This window comes from Myxocyprinus asiaticus, chromosome 9 (genome assembly GCF_019703515.2).
Source record: "Myxocyprinus asiaticus isolate MX2 ecotype Aquarium Trade chromosome 9, UBuf_Myxa_2, whole genome shotgun sequence".
Taxonomy (NCBI): Eukaryota; Metazoa; Chordata; class Actinopteri; order Cypriniformes; family Catostomidae; genus Myxocyprinus; species Myxocyprinus asiaticus.
In genome coordinates this window covers 44,401,782-44,429,294 of record NC_059352.1, presented here as the reverse complement: position 1 = coordinate 44,429,294, position 27,513 = coordinate 44,401,782, and the positions used below count along the sequence as shown (strand labels likewise).

The 27,513-nt window shown below is 37.4% G+C and overlaps 2 protein-coding genes and 2 non-coding genes across 6 annotated transcripts; all 4 read right to left on the bottom strand.

The window, feature by feature from the left end:
- Positions 1 to 836: 836 nt before the first annotated feature.
- ttc26 (tetratricopeptide repeat domain 26) lies at positions 837 to 14,275 on the bottom strand. Of its 2 annotated transcripts, none has more exons than XM_051707840.1 (17): positions 13,846 to 14,275; positions 11,210 to 11,356; positions 10,933 to 11,025; positions 10,678 to 10,792; positions 10,535 to 10,584; positions 10,299 to 10,444; positions 8,729 to 8,900; positions 7,697 to 7,874; positions 7,549 to 7,604; positions 7,390 to 7,443; positions 7,219 to 7,282; positions 4,619 to 4,707; positions 4,461 to 4,544; positions 4,287 to 4,356; positions 4,043 to 4,149; positions 2,257 to 2,390; positions 837 to 1,350 (listed from the first exon to the last, which is right to left on the bottom strand). In XM_051707840.1, exons 1-17 carry the CDS (start codon positions 13,846 to 13,848, stop codon positions 1,239 to 1,241), a joined length of 1,674 nt encoding a protein of 557 aa, XP_051563800.1. In that variant the 5' UTR covers positions 13,849 to 14,275; the 3' UTR covers positions 837 to 1,238. The 2 variants fall into 2 exon arrangements, with proteins under 2 accessions (XP_051563800.1, XP_051563801.1); XM_051707841.1 differs by having other exon boundaries at positions 11,210 to 11,357; positions 13,850 to 14,275.
- Positions 14,276 to 16,813: 2,538 nt separating this feature from the next.
- On the bottom strand, positions 16,814 to 26,202 carry rpsa (ribosomal protein SA). 2 transcript variants are annotated; one of them, XM_051707852.1, is made up of 8 exons: positions 26,102 to 26,202; positions 19,809 to 19,980; positions 18,554 to 18,672; positions 17,967 to 18,212; positions 17,679 to 17,807; positions 17,339 to 17,507; positions 17,123 to 17,164; positions 16,814 to 16,968 (listed from the first exon to the last, which is right to left on the bottom strand). In XM_051707852.1, the coding sequence occupies exons 2-8, from the start codon at positions 19,939 to 19,941 to the stop codon at positions 16,874 to 16,876; spliced, it is 933 nt and encodes a 310-aa protein (XP_051563812.1). In that variant the 5' UTR covers positions 19,942 to 19,980; positions 26,102 to 26,202; the 3' UTR covers positions 16,814 to 16,873. The 2 variants fall into 2 exon arrangements, with proteins under 2 accessions (XP_051563812.1, XP_051563813.1); XM_051707853.1 differs by having other exon boundaries at positions 17,123 to 17,161.
- Positions 18,299 to 18,439, bottom strand: LOC127446707 (small nucleolar RNA SNORA62/SNORA6 family). The gene has a single exon (XR_007898236.1). It is a non-coding gene; the product is annotated as a small nucleolar RNA SNORA62/SNORA6 family (small nucleolar RNA).
- LOC127446708 (small nucleolar RNA SNORA62/SNORA6 family) lies at positions 20,065 to 20,206 on the bottom strand. Its single transcript, XR_007898237.1, has one exon. It is a non-coding gene; the product is annotated as a small nucleolar RNA SNORA62/SNORA6 family (small nucleolar RNA).
- Positions 26,203 to 27,513: the final 1,311 nt, after the last annotated feature.

Below are 27,513 nucleotides of genomic sequence, written 5' to 3'. Positions count from 1 at the left end.
CGGCCATTTCCACCACTGGTTACACCAGTTCTGGAGGAAAGGGCCAAAATTCCAGCAACTTATTGTGAGAAACTTGTGGAAGGCTACCCAAAACATTTTACCCAAGTTAAACAATTTAAAGGCAATGCTACCAAATTGGATGTAAACTTCTGACCCACTGGGAATGTGATGAAAGAAACAAAAGATTAAATAAATAATTATCTCTACTATTATTCTGACATTTCACATTCTTAAAATAAAGTAGTGATCCTAAATGACCTAAGACAGGGAATGTTTTCTATGATTAAATGTCAGGATATTGTGGAAAAACTGAGTTTAAATGTATTTGGCTAAAGTGTATGTAAACTTCTGACTTCAACTGTAGGCCTTAAAATATATCCACCAGTACACCTCCTATCAGAAGCTAATTGGCTAATTGTCTAAAGGCTTGATATCATTTTCTGGAATTTTCCAAGCTGCTTAAAGGCACAGTTAACTTAGTGTATGTAAACTTCTGACCCACTGGAATTGTGATGAAGTGAAACAATCTGTCTGTGAACAATTGTTGGAAAAATTACTTGTGTCATGCACAAAGTAGATGTCCTAGACGACTTGCCAAAACTATAATTTGCTAATATGAAATCTGTGGAGTGGTTAAAAAATGAGTTTTAATGACGGCAACCTAAGTGTATGTAAACTTCAGTTGTATAATAGCTACTTTAGTATAACATAGATCAGTTAAAAGTGTAAGACTGAAACACTGTAGACATTCAGTGAGCTTTCATTTTTGTGGTATAAAACATTTAAAGGCATATTTTACACTATGTATGAAAAGATATGTTTTATTTGTTGCACTGTCCATCTAAAAAAAAAAAAAACATGTAAAAAATTTACATTAAGTGACATGGATACATTGTAAATATAAAGCTTTCTCTTTGTGACAATGGCAATATATATATATATATATATATATATATATATATATATATATATATATATATATAAAATTAGAAGGTAACAAACACAACACTTCATAGAGTTATCTGCTTAAAGTTAAAATGAGGCCACAGAATTATTGTAGCCTTGTGAAAATATTACATGACACTAATGTATGACAAACTAATATTTTTTTACCCTTAAGATGCATCTAAACTGCCTTCATGTCATATTTTGTTGAGAAAAAAACAAGTAGACATAAACACTGATTTTATACATGCTCAAGCACACAAGTATTGCAGTAGGTGTTGTGTAAAAGGTGATCAAACTGCCACTCTGTTGTCTTTGGCCCATTTCTTCATAATGCGGATGATGTATTCAACTTGTGGGTTACCAGTGCTCCTCAACATTGGCAAAACCTCTTTCAGTGTTTCTCTGCAACAAACAACAACAAATATGTATAAATATAGAAAGAATTACTGATTGCAGGTCAAAAGCTTAATCTGTTGAAAGTTACTGATGCTCTAACAGGATTATTAATTTTTTTGTGCAAAACTTGGGTGATCTAAAGCTGACCATTCTAAGTAAAGTAGGGATGCATCGATGTATCAGCTGCCGATATTTATATTAACCAAATTAAATATCGGCATATCGGTAATAAGCATAAAAACGCAGATATGAAAAACCGATGGTTTATTTATATTTAATTTGTAACACTCTTTGTAAAAACTCTGTGAATTCAAATACACAATCCAGAAATAATAATAGCCACAATATGTAGAAGGGTTGGCACAGATTCAGACTATGACTTCTGCTTTTGTACCTCTTTATACAATTTTTAAGCATTAAAAATCGAATAATTATGGCTTTTAAAGGTGCTGTAAGCGATTTCAGACATTCAGTTAGCCACGCCCCCTCTTTCCAAAACCCACACTCCAAAGATAACAAATGAGCTTTATTGAGACCGACATTGTGCAGAAACAGTTGTTTAAAACAACAGCAGCAAAATAGCGCCCTCAACTCTCAACTGTTATGAACAACATGGCTTAAAAATGGCAGTAAGCCTCAATAATTCGCTGCAACTACAACACTATGAGAATGTGCAAAATGATTGAAAGGTCGAGAGCGTCATTGTCTGTGGTCCACGGACACATTTTTATGTGCTGTTTACAAAGTCTAGTGCTGTAACAGAGACAGGTGAGATATCTTACAAAACTTATTTCATTAATATCTTCCAGGGAGTAGAACATTTTTTGCATACTTTTCCATGAAAAAAGGCGTTTACAGCACCTTTAACTTGCATCTACCACGTCATGTCTAATGCATGGCATAAGTTCATACCTGGACTCTCGGCTTGCCAGTATGAGTTGGAAGATCCCGACACATGCTCCACGCTTTCCCTCCCAGTACTCAGGGTTTTGATCCAATCTCTCAAGAACATCAAATGCTTTAGCAGCATAATAGAACTGCCCCATCTGAGAAGATCACATTATATATACAGTATTACACTTCTAATGAAATCTTGTATCATACAAAAACACTTTTGAGACAAAAGATAGTTTTGCTTTTTATAGAGTATCGATTGAATCAGCAAACCCTTTTGTAACTGTATGATCAGACAGGTTCCTATCTACAGATCACCCTAAAGAATATTCTGCCTGAATAGTTTTGCAACTCTAATATTCTATCGTTACGACAGATTTTACAGATTATTATTATTTATTATTACCACGTTCGAAGCTGCTGTAGAACAGCTGATATACACACATCTGTGTCCGCATTGCTTAAAATGTAACTATTTATTGTGTTGGCTTGACAAAGCCAACAAACTGTTATTCTACAGACTTGGTTTAGGGTTTTTCAAAATCCCAAAATAAAGACCAAATAATGATCAATTGTAACTCCTCCAATAGCTTTTAAGCTACATCCACCAAACTTGGGACAGACCTTCAGACTGTTCTGGCTTTGTGTGCTACATCTTTTCTAAATGTTCAAACTTAAAGTTTTCTCATAATGGACATCTATGTAATGTTCAAACGGGCAGAGACTGTCAGAGAATGTTTGAGATTTCATGGTTTATCTGCCGCTCTATATGACTGACTGACTTCAGAGCCTGTGAAACCTTCAAACTTCAAACTTTTATAGTCTAAACTTTCAGACAAATTTGTCTTGACAAACTTTACTTATCTTAGTTGAACTTTAGTGTCTTTTCTCATTTATCAGTGTTTTATAAATGCTATAAGCCTTTATAAAACGGATGCATCCAAAAGCTGGAAAACTATTTGGACTAAAACAAACACATTTTGTTTTTTTTGCATGTTTCTTAGAGGCTACTAGTTACAATTCAAATAGGGGAATGGAAAATGCACACAGCAGTCACACTCAGGACTCAAGAGGTTGATAGAAAATTTATTTAAAAGGAATGTTCCAGGTTCAATACAATTAATGCTCATAAGCATTTGTGGCATAATGTTGATTACCACAAAAGTAATTTCAACTCATCCGTCATTTATTTACAGAAATACAAAAATGGTAGTAACAGTAATGCATTTACAATGGAAGTGAATGGGGCCAGTTTATACATGTAAAAATACACAGTATTTCAAAAGTATAGCCACAAGACGTAAACATTATACGTGTAAAAATGCTTTTAGTGTCATAAAATCAAGGATTTACCAGCATTACGGCGTTTACCAGTGTTATGTCATCATGAAAACTAAATTGTAATATTGAATACAGTTTTACACAGATAAGGTTAGTAAGCAAATGTATGACTTTAAAATTATGTTAACACGTATAATGTTTACATATTGTGGCTATACTTTTGAAATAGTGTGTATTTTAATGTTTATGGACTGGCCCCATTCACTTCCATTGTAAGTTCCGTAATATTTGTATTTTTAAATAAACAAGGGATGAGTCGAAATAATTTTTTGTGGTGATCAACATTATGCCACAAATGATGTCAATTGAGTTTAACTTGTATTAAACACGGAACATTCCTTAAAATTAGCAACTGATAGTAATAGGTTGAAGCTGATATATAAATGAAAATGTTTTTGATGTCATGACTGGCAAAGTAAGAATGAAACTCCAATATGCATTTGTTAAGTTCATATTCCAGCACCTTATAGCAGTCATTTGCGATGAGCTGCAGGAGGCTGAATGAGTCAGACGAGGTTTCTATCCTCAGATAAAGCTCCCAGGCCTGACGAGCCTTCTGATTCATGATGTCTACAACAGAGAGGACAATGACATCAGCGAGTCAGTGGTCTGGCTAATCTAAAGTCCGACTAAACAAAAAGCACTCCAAGGATCTGAGACACAACTTTAAAAAGTTAAACTTTTAGAAGCAATATTGTTGAACCTACAGCAGCGTGCCAACCAGCTCAGGTAAACATAGTCATTCTTGATCTTCTCACTCTGAATGAGCAGGAACACCTGTTCACATTAAATGCAGATTCAGTGCCAAAGCCAAGGAGAATCATTAACATACTCAGATGTGTTTGCCAAATCAAATGTACTGAACTGCAGTCATGTTGTACCTCTTCAGCCTCCCGGTAGTTTCCCATGGCAGCCTTGGCCTGGGCATAGTTGAAGTTGAAAGTGTCGTCATTGTAGAAGTAATTCTACAGGGAAAAACATGGGTATTTAATATGTTTCTGTTCTGAAACCAAACACAATGATAGAGTATGTAAATTACCTTGACTGAGTTGAGATATATTAGCACATCTTTAAACTGCTTCAGCAGGAAGAAACAAGAGGCCATACACTGTCTCCCAGGTATTGTGTCTTATAAGATCACCAAAGAGAGAGGAGAAATTACATTAATTGTGTTTTACTACTGTACATCTAAATAACTATAAGCGCTTTTCCACAATGGGGCTAAACGGTTCTAAGCACGGTCAGTAATGGTACCAGTAGCATTTCCACTTGAACACAGTTTGGTACAGTACGATAGCAAACTGTTCTTGGCCCGGATTTTTCAGCACAGTTACTGTAGCTAACCCAACTCAGGACAGAGAATCATTCTGGTGGAACGCCTGTAGTGACGTGGCGACTCACGACTGGCCGCTTGCTGTCAGTTCATTCTAATATGATCGGTATGGAACGGTTCAACCCAATGATGGAAAAGCACCTTAGATGTCATATATTGTAAATAAAACATGACATTTTTGGAAAGTTTTGCAGTTTGACACTCTAAAATCTTAATTTATTTTCATTTATTCATTTTTATTTTCCAAAGCAAATCACACTGCATTCAAGATATACCTTTCATGAGTTATCAATTATCTAAAATTAGAAAAATACTCTAAAATTTGTCTAATTCTTTATACATTTTTATACATGCTGTTTTTATGACATGATATTATGTGTGAGACTACATGACATTTTCGTACTCGTACTTTAAAAAAATTTTTTGTCACACTGCATGACCATTTAAAATAAAGGGAGGCAAAAAGTTAAAATTAGGGATGCACCGATGTATCGGCTGCCGATATTTATCGGCCAATTATTGACCAAATTAAACCATCGGCATATCAGATATAAGAATGAAAACTCTGATATAAAAATCTGATGGTTTATTTATAATTAATTGGTAACACACTTTGTAAAATATCTGTAAATTCTAATGCACAATCATGAAATAATTATAGCCACAGAATGTAGAAAGGTTGGCACTCCTAAGAACATGTAATATTTAACTTGTATTGTTTCTCATTCTCACATTTATGTGGATAAACCGCTATAAACGGACTTGAACGTTGTGAAAGCGGCACTTGCCTATAGGCATGATGAGGGAAACCATCTAAACTACTTTGAAACCAGCAAACTTTGACTTCTGGGACATCGGTACAATATCCATTAATGCTGCATGATTGATTGAATTAAGATTGAAATCACAATATGGCCTTGCGCGATTACTAAAACTTAAAAGGCTGCGTTTTAAAATGTAGTCTGTATTCTGCACTTCGTGAGGGCTTCAGTCAGCGCTATGTGAGCAAGCGGTGCCCTCTAGCAGTCCAGATGGCATTTTCCATTATAATACAGAATTTTAAAGGGATAGTTAACCCAAAAATTCTCTCATCATTTACTCACACTCATGCCATCTAAGATGTGTATGACTTTCTTTTTTCTGCTGAACACACACAAAAATTACAAGAATATCTCAGCTCTGTTGGTCCATTCTATGCAAGTAAAAGGTGATCAGGCCTTTGAAGCTCCAAAAAGGTGATATAGTCAGCATAAAATTAATCCACAAGATTAGACAGTTTTAATCAATGTCTTCTGAAGCGATCCAGTTGGTTTTGGTGAGAACAGACCAAAATATAACTCCTTTTACATTATATATTTTGTAACTGCAATCTCTAGGCATGATCATGATTTCAAGCTCGTTTTCACTTACTAGTGCTTGAGGCATGCGCAGAGCGCTAAATGGTGCTATAGGAAGTGTAACAGAGCTTAAAATCATGATTGCCAAGGAGACTGCTGTCAAGATATACTGTGGAAAAGGAGTTATATTTTGGTCTGTTCTCAACCAAAACCAAATGGGTCGCATCAGAAGACATTGATTAAACCACTGGAGTCTGATGGATTATGCTTATGTTGATTTTATCTCCTTTTTGGAGCTTCAAAGGCCTGATCACCATTCATTTGCATTGTATGGACCTACAGAGCTGAGATATTTTTCTAAAAATCTTCATTTGTGTTCTGCAGAAGAAAGAAAGTCATACACATCTGGGATGGCACAAGGGTGTAAATGATGAGAGCATTTTCATTTTTGGGTGAACTATACCTTTAATGTGAGTTAGTAATAATGTGCTTTTTGTTTTTTTAACCAAGACCATATACTCTAAAACATGGAAGACATGCAGAGACATAGAAAATAAAGGTATTATTTAAAATTATTTTGAAGTTCTGTAGTTAATTATCAGTGATCTGAAACAAGGTAGCATAAAAAAGCAGAACCACCAAATCTTCTGTACTGGCAGATGTTGTTATTAATAATTAGATATTGTATTGGCACACACATTTTGTATCGGTGCATCCTTAGCATCAAAACAACAGCAAAAAAAATAAAATAAACAAAAAGTGTTAACTGGCACAGAGTTGTTAACTAATTAAGTTAAGTCATAAAATATAGAGGACACTGAATTGAGAGCCACCTTTAAAGGTGCTTTTCATTCTAGGACATGACTAGATTAACAGCAAATCTGCCATTGGCTTCTGTCCACAGACCACAAGGGCTGGCCACTGAACCAGCACTAATAATATTATTGTTAGCCTAAACAATGATGTTACCACATTCACTGGCTGAGCCTCCAACCAACTGGAAAAACTGCTGGGCAATTTTTAAGTGGTCCCTCTGTAAAAATACACAAGCATATAGTGAGATTTGAGAACACATACTAGTGGAACCATGCACCAAGGTAATGCTGTGAGTAAATACTGTTATGAACAAGAGTTACAAACCGATCCAATTTCTTGTCCCAAAGCAGCATTTACCACTCCCTTCAGAATATATTCCTGCGAATGACATCAGAGGTTAAAAACGCTCTTTAAACACCTAGAGAACCCTACTTCAGTCAATGGCAATAAATAAATAGAGACGAAAAGAAGGAAACTAAATACCTGGGGTGTGGTGGGCTCAAGGTCTTTGATTAGTTTGTAGGCCTCCTGAATGTCATCTAGAGGTGAGATGACAAAGTTATTAAACAAACCTGATAAGCCAGTCTCAATGTATCTGCTTAAGACAAGAGACCATGCCTGATCATCACACCTTGTCTGAGATAGTAGATGACCAAGTTGAGTCTGGCCTCTGATATGACGTCAATCAGAGGAGGTAAAACTTGGAGAGCCCCCTCACCCCCACGAAACACCACCAGATTGTGCTGGATAAGCTCCTTAGCAAACTGAAAAGAGCTGGAGGAGATATCAATCAGGTTCTTCAACTCCATCTGCAGAGTCAAGAGGGAAAAAAAAAATTTAATCAATTTAAGCTACCCCCCATCCTCAACACAAATGCATTGACTATGTTAAATAAAAAAAAAGGGCCCAATTTACTTTGTAATAAATGCAATTCATTAGTGCATGTTTTTCCCACACCTATCGTTTAACTTGTAAAATATGGGTTACACCACTGGAAAAGATTACTTTTATGCTGCCTTTATGTGCTTTTTGGAACATCAAAGTTCTGTCCACCATTCACTTGTATTGTATGAACCTACAGAGCTGAGATATTCTTCTAAAAACTGTGTTGTGTTCAACAGAATAAAGAAAGCCATACACATCTGGGATGGCAATTAGGGTGAGTAAATGATGAGAGAATTTTCATTTCTGGGTGAACTCTCTCTTTAAAAAGCCATGTAATATAGGAGATACTGTACAGTAAACAGGTCGTTATCACAAAATAATGACTGGCGGACTGTTCATTGAAAATATGACAAAATATCACAAGTATACATTATCCCTTGCATATCATAGCCTTATTTAATTTTCATTTATTCATTTTTATTTTCCAAAGCATAATTTATTTCCTACTAAATATACAGTTTCGCTTCAAATATGTCACATTACTAAAGATAAATGTATCATGAATTCATGCCATTAAAATCATAATCATCAAAATAACACTTGCATCGTACATTACATGTGGTAATAAGATGATAAAATATTACAATACAAGTTATCTGTAACCTACACTTTTTATTGTATTAGTCCAATTATTACCAATTAAGTATCCCTAGGCCCATATTTCATAAAAAAATTTTTTTTAAAACTGCGTATTAGCATATATGGTAGTGCAGCTGACCTCAGCAGCTTTGCCGTTATAAAGTCTGAAGTGGTTGCAGGCTTTAAGGTTGAGGGCGATGGTAGAGTCAGGAATACTCTGCAGATACACAGCCAAAACCTCCTGAGATACGTCATAATAATCCAATTTATAGTAGCACAGAGCCACATACACATTCAGGGCAAGGAAGTCTCTGTAAAATTGAAGAAATAAAAATAATTATTCAAAATTGCTGTTTTTAATCATATTTCTAATCAGACAATGGTTAGTTCCGGACTACTAATCTGATTGGACAAGTGTGCTTCAAGAGTAGTTATATTTCCTATAACAGCACTGAAACATTTCACTATTTGTATAGAATTCCAATTATGATCCTGCTTTGGCTTCTTTTAGAACTATTTTCAGGGTTGGAGCGAAAACAAACTAAATAGCTACACATATAATGTTATATAACGACAATTACGTTACTGCTGTATAAAGGCATTATTATACGGCTCACTGGAATTCTAAATTCTGATTGGTCAATCACAACATCCGGTGACTGAGTGATAATTCAGTCATCTGGGTATTGTGAGTCATCTTTCCTTCTTCTCATATCACTCTATGATTTTTACAAGTAAGCTAATAAAATCATTTCACCTCAAATCAATATTTTATGTCCATTTATTTATTAATTTGGCAAGAAGTCGTCTAATAAGTGGGTTAATGAGCAGTCAGAAGCATTTTCCTTCTGGAGACTTCATGGTCTCTTCTCACATATTGTAGGTGAGAAACAGATCAACATTCAAGTCCATTTTTTACTATAAATCTCCACTTTCACTTTCACATTCTTCTTTTGTTTTTGGCGATTCGCATTCTTTGTGCATATCGCCACCTACTGGGCAGGGATAATTTATAGTAAAAAAGGACTTAAATATTGATCTGCTTCTCACACACCTATCATATTCTTTCTGAAGATTAGATTTAATCACCGGAGTCTTGGATTACATAGATCACTTTTATGCTGCCTTTATATGCTTTTTGGACCTTCAAAGTAAACTTTTTTGGGTGAACTATCCCTTTAAAGGCACGGTCACATTTACCTTCGCACGGCGAAATTCCGCATACGAAATACAGTAATCTCAATTGGAATCCACGTGATCGTGAATATTGTGCGATGGACTTTGGTCACGGAGAATTTCCCATCCCGCGTTTCGTGTGGAGTACAAGTTTAGTGAACTTTGACAGGCGAATTCACCAAGTTGACCAATAGGAAGTTGCTCGGTTGTGGGCAGTGCTTCGTACACAGCTACACTGACTATTCACAATCAACAAGGATATCATTTTAGCGGCAAGTTTCTTTTTAATTTCACTCTCCCAGAGTATAACGTGCAGCATTAAAAAGAGGCTGCATTGAGCTGGTTTCACACATGCTCAACATCTGCCAACACCTTCTTTCCCCGTGAAATTTCGCCATGCAAAGTTAAATGTGACCATGCCTTAATTGTAAGAAATATGAATGCATTGTAATGGAAATGTGTCTCTGTCTGGATTTACTGGTTCATCTGTAGATGTGCTGATGGTGTGGCTGGTTAGGAAGGTACTGATACACCTGTTTTGCAGTAAGATCCGTTTGTAGATGTCAATGGCCTCCTGATAGTGAGAGCGCATGTAGTGAATGGAGGCCAAACTCAGCTGATCTTCTGTCACATCCTCCAGGTTCTGATGGAAACCCATCAGCTTCTTTTCATCATTAAACTTTAGAGAAAAAAACAAAGCAGATAATGATGTCATCATCAGTACGATTATTTACACATCATGATAATGCAAAGTAGTGGGAGACCTGACCTTATGTGCTAAATGAAATAGCAGGCGATTTTGAAGCTGAGTCTTCGGCCCTGAAAAAGATTGTAAGCAGGCATTGTTTGCATAATTTGCTTGCATGAAAAGTTGTGCAGAAAATGAAGTGGCATGTGAAGGGAATGACAGACCTTTTAGTGCTGCCTCCTCAGCTTCTTTATAAAGCCCCAGGAAAAAGAGGGCACAGCCCAGATATACCCACACTTCAACTGGACAATCTGGCATCAAAGTGAGGGCTTTGTACTCCTAAACATATATAAATAAATGTAAAAAAATATAATATGCATTAAATGCAACTGCTGTTTCAAAATACAATCATTCATAACGTCACGCTCTCTCAGATTCATCTTGCTCATTCATTTATTACTATTCTCTTTTTCACGAACCTCCATTGCTCTCTTGTGGTCCCCCAAATGAAAGGCACAGAAGCCGATCCAAAGGTCTGAATGCTCCACTGACACCCCTCCATTATGCTGGAACTGACGATACAGAGAGTTCAAGGTCATGCAAGTATTATGAAGCTGCACCACAATCTTGAACTCCATTGTATACTGCTTATTTAAATTGTTTGTGAGAAAACACTCCAATAATATATGCAATTATACATCTCAAAATGGAATTAATGAAGCAGGTCTCATTTACCTAGGTGGTTGTTTTTCGTACCTCTAAAAGCGTCAGGGCTCCCATGTAGTCTCTTTGGCTTAGATAATCCTCAAGTCTTGGAATCTTCTTTGTTTTATTTTTTCTTTTCTTCTCGCTAGAACTTGTGGACGCCTCGCCACTAACTGCGGGTTTCATCCGAGACAAGAGCTTCAGAACAAAAACAACAGTTTTACCAGAGAGCAGTCCTTACCATTTAAGTTACCTAACTACTAGACAAGTTCATTCAAACTATTTGCTATTGTTTTGCTATGAAGGAATATTCCGGGTTCAATACAAGTTAACCTTATTCGACGGCATCTGTTGAATAATGTTGATTACCACAAATAAAATTAAAAAATTCAACTCATCCCCCCTTTTCTTTAAACAAAAAAGCAAAAATCGAAATTACAGTGTGGCACTTACAATGGAAGTGAATGGGGCCAATTTTTGGAGCATTTAAAGGCGGAAATGTGAAGCTTATAATTCTATAAAAATTACAATAATTCTTCTGTTAAAACTCATGTATTATTTGAGCTGTAAAGTTGTTTAAATTGTCATTTTAGGGTTTGTTGACATAACATCGTCATGGCAACAAATTTTGTAAAATTGGCTATAACTTTACACAGAAAATGTTAGCAGGCTATTTTATCACACTAAAATCATGTTAACACGCACATTGTTTACATTTTGTGGCTATACTTTTGAAACAGTGAGTATTGCAATGTTTACGGGTTGCCCCCTTTGACTTCCATTGTAAGTGCCTCACTGAAACCCAGATTTTTTATTTATGTTTTTTAAAGAAAAGGAGGGACGAGATGAAATAAACTCAGAAAAAACTCAGCAAAAAAAGAAACATCCCTTTTTGAGGACACTGTATTTTAAAGATAATTTTGTAAAAATCTAAATAACTTTACAGATCTCTATTGTAAAGGGTTTAAACAATGTTTTCCATGCTTGTTCAGTGAACCATAAACAATTAATGAACATGCACCTGTGGAACGGTCATTAAGGCACTAACAGACGGTAGGCAATTAAGGTCACAGTCATAAAAACTTAGGACACTAAAGAGACCTTTCTACTGACTCTGAAAAACACCAAAAGAAAGATGCCCAGGGTCCCTGCTCATCTGTGTGAATGTGCCTTAGACATGCTGCAGGGAGGCATGAGGACTGCAGATGTGGCCAGGGCAATAAACTGCAATGTCCGTACTGTGAGACGCCTAAGACAGCACTACAGGGAGACACGAAGGACAGCGGATCATCCTCGAAGTGGCAGACCATGTGTAACAACACCTGCACAGGATCGGTACATCCGAATATCACACTTGCGGGACAGGTACAGGATGGCAACAACAACTGCCCGAGTTACACCAGGAATGCACAATCCCTCCATCAGAGCTCAGACTGTCTGCAATAGGCTGAGAGAGGCTGGACTGAAGGCTTGTAGGCCTGTTGTAAGGCAGGTCCTTACCAGACATCACCGGCAACAACATCGCCTATGGGCACAAACCCACCTTCGCTGGACCAGGCAGGACTGGAAAAAGTGCTCTTCACTGATGAGTCGCGGTTTTGTCTTACCAGGGGTGATGGTCGGACTCGCGTTTATCGTTGAAGGAATGAGTGTTACACCGAGGCCTGTACTCTGGAGCGGTATCGATTGGAGGTGGAGGGTCATGGTCTGGGGCGGTGTGTCGCAGCATCATCAGACTGAGCTTGTTGTCATTGCAGGCAATCTTAATGCTGTGCGTTACAGGGAAGACATCCTCCTCCCTCATGTGGTACACTTCCTGCAGGCTCATCCTGACATGACCCTCCAGCACGACAATGCCACCAGCCATACTGCTCATTCTGTGCGTGATTTCCTGCAAGACAGGAATGTCAGTGTTCTGCCATGGCTAGCGAAGAGCCCGGATCTCAATCCCCATTGAGCACGTCTGGGACCTGTTGGATCGGAGGGTGAGGGCAAGGGCCATTCCCCCCAGAAATGTCCAGGAACTTGCAAGTGGCTTGGTGGAAGAGTGGGGTAACATCTCACAGCAAGAACTGGCAAATCTGGTGCAGTCCATGAGGAGGAGATGCACTGAAGTACTTGATGCAGCTGGTGGCCACACCAGATACTGACTGTTACTTTTGATTTTGACCCCCTCTTTGTTCAGGGACACATTATTCCATTTCTGTTAGTCACATGTCTGTGAAACTTGTTTAGTTTATGTCTTAGTTGTTAAATCTTTTTATGTTCATACAAATATTTACACATGTTAAGTTTGCTGAAAATAAAAGCAGTTGAAAATTAGAGTTTCTTTTTTTGCTGAGCTTATATATATATTATTTTTACAATGATACATTTATATATATATATATATATATATATATATATATATATATATGTGTGTGTGTGTGTGTGTGTGTGTGTGTGTGTGTGTGTGTGTGTGTATCATTGTAAAAATAATCAAGGGGAACATGTTACATTTAACAACTGACAGTAGAGGTCAAAAATACATCCACATTTAAAAGTTCTTGTATTTATACGTCTATGCCAACTTAAAACAAATAAAATTGTGTTTGCTTGTCCTTTTTATTCTATAAATTAAATAACACACATAAAACCAGTGCATAAACAAGAACCTGGCCATGAGTTAGTTGATAGCTTCTACTTACCATGATGATGATGCTTCACTTTCTCCCAACAAAAACACAATCCTGAAACTCGCAGATGGTTAGACAGTCATTTCACTGGCACTCATAAAGCAGACAAAAAGTATCAGAACTACAGCTACAAGTACAAAGCAATAACAAACTAATCAATCCCAGATTCAGATACAGATTCACTTCGCTGGATGGAGTGAATTAGCCAGCTAGCTAAAGTTAGCGAACAAGCTTGCGTTTCTGTGCGAATTATTCAACAGAGCGCGATTTCTTTACATTAACACATCCTCTCACAACTTATGAACTAAATAAAATAAATGTAATGTACATAAATGTGCTTTAAAGCACTAAATGTGCTCGTTATGTGGTGTATAATCTTCCCATTAGCTAATCTCGCCTGAATCTGACATGTTTGGCGGTGTTGCGTCACGCTGTTGCTATGCAACGCGTTTTTAAATATGAGGTGGGCATCTGGGCATGTGATAAGGTACTTGCTCAGTTTAGTGCGTTTTAATAGAAATGTGAATAAAATTGTGTTTTTAATAGAAATGTTTATCAATTATGACAAAGATGCCTGATGTATAATTTAGAAATATTGTTGTATATATCTACTGAGAAAATCTCAAAAGCTCTCCATTTCATTAACATATATTCTACACTGCTCGGATAAATCTGGGGTGCTCAAATAATTTCACTTCGAAACATGCCAAGTTTGAAGACTGTTTGAAATAACCTTTATAGACACGTAATTATACTAAGGGCGTCAAAAGGTGCAAAAATGTTAAAGAAATCAAAAGGAAATGAACAACGATGTGAATTGGTGCATGCACTTGACATCAAGATGTTACTTCAGCTTCAAAACACCACCCATACAGGTGAAATACTTGTTGAAATGGATGTCACTATAGGTCTATTATTTAAATGGTAACACTTGACAATAAGGTTTTATTTAACACTAGTTAATGCGTTAGGTATCGTGAGCTTGCAATTAGATTTTTACAGCATTTATTAATTGTGGCTAATGTTTATTTACAAATACAGTATTGTTCATTGTTAGTTCATAACACATTTAAAAAAAATATTTAGTATGTAGAAATCAACATTTACCAAGATAAATACTGTCCAAGTGCACTGTTAGTTCACGTTAATGAACACATTGCTATTGTACAGTGTTACCAATTAAATCAACCTCGCATGAAGGTTTTAAAGGTAAAGTTCACCCAATAATGAAAATTCTCTCATTAACTCACCCTCATGCCATTCTAGATGTGTATGACTTTCTTCTGCTGAACACAAAGATTTTTTGAAGAACATCTCATTTCTTTAGGTCTAAACAATGTGAAGTGAATGGTTGCCAGAACTTCGAAGGTCTGATAAGCATATAAAAGCAGCATAAACATAATCGACACGACTGCAGTGGTTAAATCCATGTCATCAGAAGTGATATGATAGGAGTGGGTGAAAAAGAGATCAATAGTTAAGTCCCTTTTTACAATAAATCCTCCTCCCTGCACACCAGGTGGAGATATGCACAAATAATATGAATTGCCAAAAACAAAAAGAATGTGAAAGTAGAGATTTACAGTCCTTTAAGGAGCAATATGTAACATTGACATCAAGCGTTTAAAATGGGTACTGCAGTCCAAAATATTGGAGAGAGTTGTCTCCACCACCCCCTCCTCCCCCACAGACGCGAAGCTCACTCGGGTTGCCAGGTTGAGGACACACAACAGGAACGAGCAAACTCTCAATGGCAAGCGACAAGCCTTACACTGTAAGTTGATCAGCTAATGTATACGTTTGCAATGTTTTTATTGTTTGCAAATTATATACCAGCTCATGTGGATTTTTTTATAAATGTCAATGTTAACTAGATGTATTGCTGGCTTCCATGGCTGCAGCGCGCTGTTTGCCTACTAACTTGTTTGAAATCTGGCAACCCGGGGTGTCAAAATACTATTGGGAAATGGGCAGTGGGCGGGATCACACAGGCCAAAACACAAACAGAAATTCCGGCCCGGAACAGACATTTCAAAGTAGAATATACTGGCTGTAGCATTGTTTTCGGATAAGCCAGTATTTCAACTTAGCATGTTTCCTAAATCTCTGATAACATATGATAATTTTACACTTTAGTACAGCAAATATATTACATATTGCACCTTTAAAGGTGGAGTAACTTCTGTCTTTGTATCATCTTGGACTTATTGACACAAAGCAGCTTGGATGGAGCATCAATTAAAATGAACAGTTTTCAGTTTCAGATGCCATTGTAAAACTTTATTCACAGTCAGCCATAATTATTTTAATAAGTGAAAGTGTTGAATAACAGGACGGTTACTGAGATTAAGCAAGTAATATTTGGCTGGTCATGTGATTCTAACATTGCAGCCCCCATGTACAGACCCTCTCCATGTAGAATAAGACCACTTTATTAAACAGCTAATATAGTTATTAATAACTGGAGTCTTCATTTTTAATATGAGTGCTCATTATTTCCTACATACAGTATATTACAAGAATACAATTCATGTCTTTAGAAGTTAAACTTTAATGAGGGGGGAAAAAAATTACAGAGTGCACCTTTAAACATTTATCGGTTTCTCATCCACATCTATCATACCACTTTTGAAGATATGGATTTACCCACTCATGTGGAACACTTTCATGTTGCCTTTATATGCTTTCTAGACCTTCAAAGTTCTAGCCACCATTCACTTGCATTGCAAGGGCCTACAGAGCAGATATATTCTTCTAATAATCTTTTGTGTTCTGCAGAAGTCATACACATCTGGGATGGCATGAGGGTGAGTATATGACAGAACTTTCAGTTTTGGGTGAACTTCACCTTTAAGCATGTCCATAAGCATTAATTTATGTTAAAAGTTAAACATTGACATATTTTAATATTTAATATGCTTATGATCTCTAACTGCTAATCTAGCAATTATATAATTTATAAAGAAAAAAACAAACAAGATTTGAAAATCAATTTTATTGATTCAATGGCATCACTCAAGACACTTGGTAGACGCTTCGCCTAAGACCAGTCTGCAGTGGTGCCACCCCATTCTCCAGCCTGAGCTGTAGGGGCAGCAGACCAGTCTTCAGTGGCAGGCTGAGCACTCCAGTCCTCTGTTTGAGAAAGAAGGGTTAAAAATGACACTCAATGTTATATACCACAAGGAGACCAGACTACTGTACATTCTATGCCATTCTTGTGAATTTGACCTTCATTTGTTTGTCTTGAGTAAAAAGTCAGCAATAAACAGGGGGAAAAATAACTTGCCTGCAAACGCCTCTGCTGGAGCAGCCTTGGTAGGAGCATCTGCTGCGAATGGTAATGTATTAGTTAGTCCAGTGGTCTCTCACAGAATCATAAGGTTTTGCCCACAAACATACTCAAGCTAATCTCATGACTACAGAGAAGTTTAAATGTTAAAACTACAGCCCTAAATAGCTGATGTCCCCTGAAAATTATGATATCCAACCATAATCAACTTACCTTCTATGCCAGCAGGGAACTGCTGGATGGGCACAGATGGAACCTGAACACCCTCAGACCAGTCAGCAACCTCAGGCTGGTTGAAATCGGGCACTGGAGCGGTCCATTCACCTTGGAACTCCTCCTTACCCACAGCCTTCTCAGCAGCAGCCTGCTCTTCCTTCTCAATCTAGAGGTGGAACAAAGCATTAGTGAAGGATCTACAAACAAAGTACTAGCTATGCTTTAAATGACAACTAAAAGGATGCATTGGCAATAAGGTTCCAACCAAAAAGCATTAGTAAACATGAATCATGGGTGGCAAGCGTGCATTTAACAATGACAAAGGACAGCACTGTACCTCTTCAGGATCTCTGTAGAAGTACAGATCAGGCATGACCTCCCATGGGTGCTCCCTAGAGATGGTGCCTCGCATCCTCAGCACCTCTCTGGCCAACATCCACCACATCAAACCAACAGAGTGGTGACCCTGAAACAAGCATTCGGACAACTGAGTCTCACATGGAGCAATCACAGTATACAATATGAAAAACATAAATTCTCCTTTTGGGCCATTAGTCCACATTAGAGAAAAATGCACCTAAATTCCATGTAAACAAACCGTATGGATTTAGTTTGTCATTAGTACCTTGTTGTTGCATGGGATGGCAATGTCGACGTATCTCAGAGGGGAGTCTGTGTTGCAGAGTGCAATGGTTGGGATGTTGACGTAAGAGGCTTCAGTCAGTGGCTGATGATCAGCACGAGGATCTGTCACAATCAGGAGGCGGGGCTCTCTGAAAGCAGCCTGAATCTGATTGGTGAAGGTTCCAGGAGTGAAACGACCAGCAAAGGTGGTAGCGCCAGTGCCAGAGGCAAACTTGAGCACAGCTCTCTGAGAGGAAACAACAGCAAGAGTGAAAATAACTATTTTCAATGCAAATGGTTTAGTCCAGCACAACTCAAACTGAGAGGTGAATAATTTGTGGCTCAGGTCACTATCAAACCCCAGTCATGGGACAAAGAGCCCTCATGGTGTTAGCGAAAACCCAGCCAATTCACTCTAGCACATTTCCGACACCCAAACACCGATATCAGTGCTGGGTTTTAATAATGTGCAACCTCAAATTATTGCAATTCAAGTCTAAGCACTAATGAATTTTTAAATGAGTATTTCTCAGACAAATGTAGCAGTTATGACTGACCGGTTATTGAGTTGGCTTGCATGACAAGTACCTGGCCAGTGTTTCTGGATGAGATAACGCACACATCAGCTGGGTTCTCGATGGCAACGATGGCACGAGCAGCCAGCAGCAGTTTCTCCCAGGTCTTTTTAAGGTTGATGATGTACACGCCTGCAGAAATGTAGTTTTTATTCACAATCCAAAAGGTTCTTCAGACACTCTCCATAAAAATCTAGGTTTGTGACTCGCATGTTGGAATGTGTTAAAACTATGTAATTAGCATCCACCTAGTTATATGCTTAGATTATTAGCAATACTAGTTAAAAAGCTCATTCTTTATGTAAAAATTAAATTTCAACTAGTAAAAACTATAATACTTGATTTCGGTAGCAGCATTTTCACTAGTGGATTAGTAGACTAGTGTCATCTACTCCTATTCAAAACACAACAACAGATATCTAAAATTCCTTCCTAGCTGAAATTCCAATTACACATATCAGCAATGCACTACTTACTAGTAAAAATGATAATTTTTTATATCAATAACTAAATTGTTACAAATGCAAATGTCCATTCCTGATATCAAGAACTGAATTGCAACTAGTGGAAATGCTAATTTGTTTTATCAGTCATTTGGATTTCACTAATGGCAATGTTAATTTCTGATATCTGTAACGGTTATTTTTTAGTAGTTAAAAAAAACACAAATCTTTAGACATCTTTAATTACTCTCCAATTTATTGATATCCAAAATCCATTTTGGATGTTAAAGATTTCTAAAACACCAAATCTAACACGTTTAAACATTTAAGATAAATGTTTTTTTGCATTTTCACTAGTTGTAATTACATTTGATATCAAGAATGGACATTTGAACTAGTAGCAGTGTAATTACTGATATAAAAAATGGTCAATTCTACAAGATGTGCATTGCTGATATGTGAAATTGGAATTTCAACTAGTACGAAATTAATTTCAGATATCTGTAATTGCGATTTGAATAGGAGTGAATGACAGATAGTGAAATTCTACTAGTGAAAATGCAGTTACCGATATCAAGAATTAGTTTTGACTAAAACTTATTCTGTGAGTGATGTCATTTGTTATCAAGAATTAACATTTTCTCTAGTGCAAATGTAGCACTTTAACATGTAATAATTCAATTCCTGATATAAATAAGCAGCATTAACCATTCATATCCTGTGAATGATTAAGTCAATTCGGCTTGTCATACCTACACAGCACTTTTAACCACCGGTCTAAACTCGTTTCAGTCTAGCTGATCTCAGACATCCTGAACCGCTTACCATCACTCTTTCTCTTGTAGACGTACTGCTCCATCTGGAAGTCAAGGTTGGTTCCTCCCAGGTGGGTTCCTGCAGCCAGGAACTTCAGCACATCCTCCTCCTTCATTTGAAGGACATCCAGACCTCCGGACATCGTGACAACTTTCCCTGCGTAACGAGTTTAGTGGGAGAGCTGGAAGGGAAATGCAGAACCACACAGACTATTCAGTAAAAATTAAACCATTTAAGGTGATAAGTCCAACATGTATTTCTAACTTTATGTAGCTCAGGTCACTATCAAACTCCAGTCATGCGGCGCATCAGCCCTCATGGTGTTAGCGAAAACCCGGCTGAATCACTCTAGCACACTTCCGACACCCAAACACCGACATCAGTGCCAGGCTTTAACAGTGTGCATAATGTTTCAAAAGTGTAAATGATGGTGCCGCTTCATCTACATTAGTGTGTAACGGGGCAATGGGCTAGTTGCACAAGACCTCATGTTTGATTTCTGGTTTAGAGTGTGTGCGCATAGCCACTTCCGGTTTTGCTAGGCGCAGGTCTAGAGACTACTGAAAATGGCATACGAGGTGTTTACAGAAAAGGGATTTAAAATGTATTGTAGCGTCGCAACGAAGACACCGGAGGCCGATCTCATAAACTGTGTGTTTAAGGCTGTTGTTGGCCACAACCACACCATACACTCTGTCATTGTTAGGTGAAACACACTTGAAACAGCGGTGAATCCCTTCTGCACAGTCTCCCCCTTTACACACATACTGTACACGAAATATTCAGGAACAGCTCTCCATGCAAGCCAGTCAAATGCATAAATTTCTCTTAACATTGACACGTTACAGTATGCATGCAGCTACATCGATGACTATGATGGTAAGAAATTATTATAAACATCAGAAACAGCAGTAGCTCATCTAAGTTTCTGTGAACAAACAATGCTAGGATTGGATACATATTTGGTAAGACATACAATTTTAAATTGGATATACAACAGCAGTGTAAATAATGTCAGAGAAGTCATCTGCATGACAACCATGTTTCTGTTAACACCTTACTTCTGATTACACACATATGCAACTTTAGTCACTATCTGGTAACACTTTACAATAAGGTTCAATTAATAAACCATAGTGAATGCATTTGGTATAATGAACTAACAATGACATTTTTTTACAGCATTAATCTAGGTTAATGTTTCATTTAAATATACTATTATTCATTGTTAATTACAGCTCATAATATATTGCCTCATGTTAAAGTATAGATAGAAATTAACATTAATAAAGATTAATACATGCTGCAATAGTATTGTTAGTTATTGCATGTTGACATATACAACCTTATAAGTGTTACCCACAATTCTAACACTATTTACTTCATACCATTGGTCAGCTCCTCACTGGTGGTTGAGACAACACTGTAAAGAGGATGTAATCTCCTGTCGCTAATAAACCACTCTCCTCTCTTTACTTGTAAACATGCTCAAGCTGGTCTCAACCAAGTCTTTAACAAGTCTCCATTGGAAATCTCAATCAATCAAAAACAATCTCAGATTAAATTTTTGGGGTAATCTAATCCGATTACTTAATTACTTTCACACTAATTCTATTTTATGTCACATGCATTTGAGTAGGATAATCATTTTAACATAAAAGTACAAAGAGGAAGAAAATGTACTCCATTCTTTGAACTACTGTGTACCCTGCAGGCAGGATCCTTAGAGATGGCATGCACTAGATTCTTTGAAGCAATTAAATTCAATGCAGCTATGTTTCCATCCAAATTGCAAATTTAATTTATGCGAAAAACCATATTGCAAAAACAATGTGCAAATAAAGCCCGTTTCCATCCAAGGGTGTTCAAAAGGATGAAATAGTCACTTCTGGAGAAATTGTAGCCACTGTGAGTGTTTTATTAATAAAATTCTGCCGGTTTAGAACACGCAGACAAAACACTGTAAAGAACTTCGTCTCATGTTTGGAAGCAACAGTGCATCACACACTTCTGAGCACTACATATGTGCATTCATCTATCCTTATGACTATACCGTGCAGATCTAGAAGCTATTTTTCATAAGTGTACATAAACCTTCTGTTCCATACAGTTCAAGTTTGTTTTCGACTTATCTGCTCTGCAAACTCCTTGTAGGCTTTGGATTTTCTAGACACTGTTATTTCAGGATGACCGGTGCAAAATTTCAGATGCAATGACTGGTCCTCTGGTTAGTCCAGTAATGAACAAGTTATTCAGTCACATGACCTTTTTGATGCACATCTTTTACTCCTAACAAATTCAATAGGAGTTTATTTGGTAAATGTGTTGCCATCATAGTTTATGCACATTTCTTCTTATCGAATAAAAAAAAAAATAAATTATCTACCTCAAGCAAGCATATAATTTTTATGCGCATTTGGGATTTATTCACATCTTGGCGTTTCTATCCAGCAGTTTAAGCGATATCCCAAAATGTGTATAAAAAAAAAAAGAAAAAAAAAGGTAACATAGCTTGTATGAGTGAGGTAGTAAGAAATATATTTTTTAAACATAACTATTTTAAGTGCATAATACAAAAAGAATATGATATTGATAAAAAATGCTCAATAAATTAACAAATATACTGCCGTTGCCTTGTTAATATGCAATCATGTAATCTATAAAAAAGTAACTAGTCTGATTCTTTACGTTTTGTCCTTTAATGCACGCAGTTACAGCCATCAAGTGTCGTTTGTTCACTGTCGGACCTCAAAATCCTCTGCTGTGATCAATGTTTCTGTTATTATGCATAATCCAAAAGTTTATTTGAGAGGTGTTGTGGAGAGTATTTGTCAGATGTTATTCTGCAGATTCTGTCTGACACTGCTTTAATAAAAACTTTACCTGTAAAAAGGCCTCAGCAATATTTATAATCTGACATCCAGGGTATTCATGCATAATGGCGGGTAATTTTGCACATTTTTCCTGCCACTGTCGACAAGAAATGCTGCTAGACACAAAGACGCGTGCTTGAGGAAACGAACCTGATTATATTTTGAAGAACAGATGAAAGAAATACCAGAGATGAGCGTATTTTATTTGCTTTTTTGTTCAGAAGTTCATTTGCGCTTTGGCACCAACGCGACCTTGTCTCGTGGAACATGCAAATGATTTCACTTTTTTCCTCTGTCAGTCATCTGGGAGAGGTTTGTAAGCATAGTGCTGTCTATGAGAATGCTGCATAGGATCTCAGACTATCTCAGGATGCATATGCAAATAACACACAACAACATTGGGACTACAGGTGAACTGTCATGTGTCAATTCAATACAGCCCCAGAAATCGTTCTTGAACAAGTTTACTATTTAGCCTCCATTTTTACGTTGCAAAATTATCATTATGATAATAGTAATAGCCTATAGCATTAAAACCACCTGCCTAATATTGTGTAACCCGCATCTCAGAATTCTGAACATCTCACCACAATTGTACAGAGTGGTCATCTGAGTTACCGTAGACTTTGTCAGTTCAAACCAGTCTGGCCATTCTCTGTTGACCTCTCTCATCAACAAGGCATTTCCGTCAACAGTACTGCCCCTCACTGGATGTTTATGGCACCATTCTGAGTCAATTCTAGAGACTGTTGTGAGTGAAAATCCCGGGAGATCAGTAGTTACAGAAATATTCAAACCAGCCCATCTGGTACCAACAATCATTCATTCGATTATTTAATCAGCCAATCGTGTGGCAGCAGTGCATAAAATCATTCAGATACGGGTTAGGAGCTTCAGTTAATGTTCACATCAACCATCAGAATGGGGAAAAAATGTGATCTCAGTGATTTGTACCGTGGCATGATTGTTGGTGCCAGATGGGCTGGTTTGAGTATTTCTGTAACTGCTGATCTCCCGGGATTTTCACATAACAGTCTCTAGAATTTACTGAGAATGGTGCCAGAAACAAAAAACATCCAGTGAGCGGCAGTTCTGCGGATGGAAACGCCTTGAGGAGAGAGGTCAAAAGAGAATGGTCAGACTGGTTCGAACAGACAAAAGTCTATGGTAACTCAGATAACCACTCTGTACAATTGTGGTGAGAAGAATATAATCTCAGATTTCTATTCTGAGATGTGGGTTGGTCGCTGTTTTGGTGGAACGAGGGGGACCTAGACAATATAGGCAGGTGGTTTTAATGTTGTGGCTCATCGGTGCATGTTATATATTTTATATTCTAAAATAAAATTAGTTTGATAAGTTAAAATGATACATTATAGATATTTATTTGCTAAATACAAATGGACAAACTAGTTGCCTAGCTCAGACAATGCACTGACTGGTCCACTGGTAGTTTTGCACATCCCTACATTTTACCTGCAAATTATTTAAGAGTGAAAACAGTTGGGGCCTGGGTAGCTCAGCGTGTATTGACGCTGACTACCACCCCTGGAGTCGCGAGTTTGAATCCAGGGTGTGCTGAGTGACTCCAGCCAGGTCTCCTAACAACGAAATTGGCCCGGTTGCTAGGGAGGGTAGAGTCACATGGGGTAACCTCCTCGTGGTCACAATTGGCCATGGGGTGCGTGAATTGCAGAGAGAAGCATGATCCTCCCATGCTGTGAGTCTCCGTGGTTTCATGCACAGTGGGCAACGTGATAAAGTGCGCAGATTGAAGGTCTCAGAAGCGGAGGCAATTGAGACTTGTCCTCTGCCACCCGGATTGAGATGAGTAACCGCGCCACCATGAGGGCCTACTAAGTAGTGGGAATTGGGCATTCCAAATTGGGAGAATTTATTAAGGGGATAAAAAAATAAACAAAAAGAGTGAAAACAGTTGTAATCTCAGACACAACTGTTCATCTTTAGACATTTCTTTGAGAAAAAGGACTACGTTTTTTTCATCTTTTTATTAAGTTCTTATATCAAAACATCAAATCGCAATACATACCGAATTGGCTAGGAAATATCGTTGTAATATCGAATAGGGAGGTCTGTTTCCCAGCCCTAATTACGAGTATTTTAAAATGTAATTTACTCCTACTACATGTACTTGATTTTTTATAATCTGATTACGTAATCCAGACTACATGTAATCTGTTACTACCCAGCACTGGCTATATGATATTGACATCCAGCTTTTTACACTTTAAGGAATACACAACCATTACAAAAGGTGCAAACATTCATTGATGCTCAAGAAGGCAACACAAGGAATAAGAGGATGCAAACTTTTGAACAGGATGTGTAAATTAGAGTAAATGTTGTGTTATGTAGCTTTGTAAGGGCAGTACTACATAATGTTTATCTTTTATCTCATATTTGTCTATCTTCTGAAAGGGGCGTGAAAACCTATAAAACAAAAATGGGTATGCAAACTTCTGCACTTAGCGGAATATATAGTTTGTGAAAATGTACATTTTATTTTTCGTTATTTAACCACATTTTAGCTTGATTTTTATGTACAAATTCCATGTAGCCTATTCTATCCATATGATACCATATTGCATATGTACTTACGAAATGTCAAATCAAGTACACATTTTAACACTAACTTCATAACATTGGAACCCAAAATTCAAAATACAATCCCCATATCTCAATATTTAAGTGCTTGTACTATGTAAAAAGTGCAGTGTAGCTGTCTGCTCATTCAGTTACAGCAAAACATAGTTTACATGTTCACGTGTCAGGCGAAGAAATAGATCGGCTTCTTTCAGCTCGTTGTTGAAAAAGCATGTTTATTAGGGTATTTCTAACTTGCGCTGACTGAGAACACGAAAAAGAGCGCCATGATCATGACGTTATTGTCAAGGTAACCAGTATCATGTCAAATCAACGTGCGACGCAACGAAATTGCTTCTCTTCTCTGCAAACGATACCAGACACAACAGCGAGAAGGACCATGAGGATATTTAATATAAGAAACAGTGAGCCTACCAGCTGAACCGGGACATAATTAATTTTTTTAGAGAATTGTAGGGACGCATCTTAAAACCGAGACTGTCCCGGGTAAACCGGGTCGTCTGATCACCCTACTTCAAAACACTTACAATCGATACGAAACGGCTGTTTGCCCCACAAGAAGCCTTAAACTAAACTCGTGTTTAGATCTGATACTTTACCGCCGTACGCACTATACTACAGCCGTCTTCACGCTTCTTCGCGTGACATCACACTTAAGGCCTTTGTATTTTAAACATTATTTTAAACGGGGGCTTTATGTGTAATTAGACTTCTGACACGTTTATACAATAACGAAATTCACCGAGAAACGTTTAACTCGGAAAAACGTTCAAAAGTAGGCAAATTTGTAAAAATTTTACTCACCACGAGACAACGCCGTATGGAGTTCTGCACCTCGCGGCAAAAAGAGGGCGGTATGAGGAAATGACGTAATATATATCCTTGGGTTTCCACCAATCAAACAGCGCAGTTTCTTGCTCTCTGCCCTCCACCGGTCAAATCGATTTAAACTCGTACTACCTCCTACTGGTGGAGGATAACAAATCTGAGAGTACCCTACTAGCCACAACTGTTTCGATATATATATTTTTTTTTTATTAAGGAGTGTTTTCCCCTGTTGAGTGAAGAAAAATGGGTCCACAACAGGGTCAGAAATTAACTTTTTCCACTAAGAGGCAATACTGGCCCCTTGGCTGTGATTTTAAGGACCATTAGAGGCCACTCTTAACCAAATAAAAAATATATACGATGTCATTCTTTTATGTCAAATAATAAATTGAATCAATCAATTAACATAAATTATTAATACAACTATCTAGATTGAGAACTGATTATCTCTTAAAGGTATAGGTCCCTCATGCCGTCCCAGATGTGTATGACTTTAAAACAAAGATATTTAGAAGAATATTTCAGCTCTGTTGGTCCATACAAAAAGTGAATGGTGACTAGAACTTTGAAGGTGCAAAAAGCATATAAAGAAATCCATGACTCCAGTGGTTAAATCCATGTCTTCAGAAGTGATATGATAGGTGTGTTGGTGAGAAACAGATCAATATTTAAGTCTTTTTTTACTATACATTCTCCTCCCTGCCCAATAGGTGGCGATATATGCAGAAATAATCTGAATTGCCAAAAACAAAAGAATGTGAAAGTGAAAGTGGAGATTTAAAGACATGATGGGAGAAAAGTGCCTCTGGTTGTTCCTTAAGGCCCAGGTATACTTCGTTTTTGTGTGTTCCGGATTGGATCACACCCAGCGTTGCCTTTCTGAGTATACTTTTCTGACCATGAACGAATGGGAACGCATTCGACGCATGTGCACTACAACTGCATTGTTACACTCTTTTAGTTCAGTCAATGGGCAGCACATGCACAGACTATGCACACAGACGAGGACCACGTCCGCTGGTCAAGAAAATCTTTGTGGCGCACGGTCAGGCTTCGCGGTTGTGCTGATGACGGAATTTGTGTCACGCTTACTGTGCGCAGAGTGATTAGCAACGTGGATGCGCGAAGTATACTTTGGCCTTTTCAGGATCCATTTTGTTAGGATTAGGGTGGAGGTGGATTTAAGGCATCTGCTGCCTCCCAGGAACAAACTGAGGCCCCTTTGTACAATAGGCTAAAAAAAATCTTAAATATTGATCTGTTTCTCACCCACCTATTATAGTTTCTGAAGATATAGATTACTTTAATGCTGCCCTTACATGCTTTTTGGAGCACTCCATTTGCAAATATTATGGTTGTCTAAGGACATTGTTGTAATGCTTTCATTA

What these genes read in the sequence shown, in the direction of transcription:
- ttc26 (XM_051707840.1), bottom strand. An exon ending in ACCACAAGAGAGCAATGGAG is followed by an intron (nt 10,793 to 10,932) that starts GTTCGTGAAAAA and finishes ATATATGTTTAG; the next exon opens with GAGTACAAAGCCCTCACTTT. An exon ending in AGGCTCAGCCAGTGAATGTG is followed by an intron (nt 4,708 to 7,218) that starts GTAACATCATTG and finishes TGATCTTATAAG; the next exon opens with ACACAATACCTGGGAGACAG.
- rpsa (XM_051707852.1), bottom strand. Translation starts at nt 19,941, where the DNA reads ATGTCCGGAGGTCTGGATGTCCTTCAAATGAAGGAGGAGGATGTGCTG. An exon ending in CATCCAGAAACACTGGCCAG is followed by an intron (nt 18,213 to 18,553) that starts GTACTTGTCATG and finishes GTTTCCTCTCAG; the next exon opens with AGAGCTGTGCTCAAGTTTGC. An exon ending in CCATCCCATGCAACAACAAG is followed by an intron (nt 17,808 to 17,966) that starts GTACTAATGACA and finishes TGCTTGTTTCAG; the next exon opens with GGTCACCACTCTGTTGGTTT.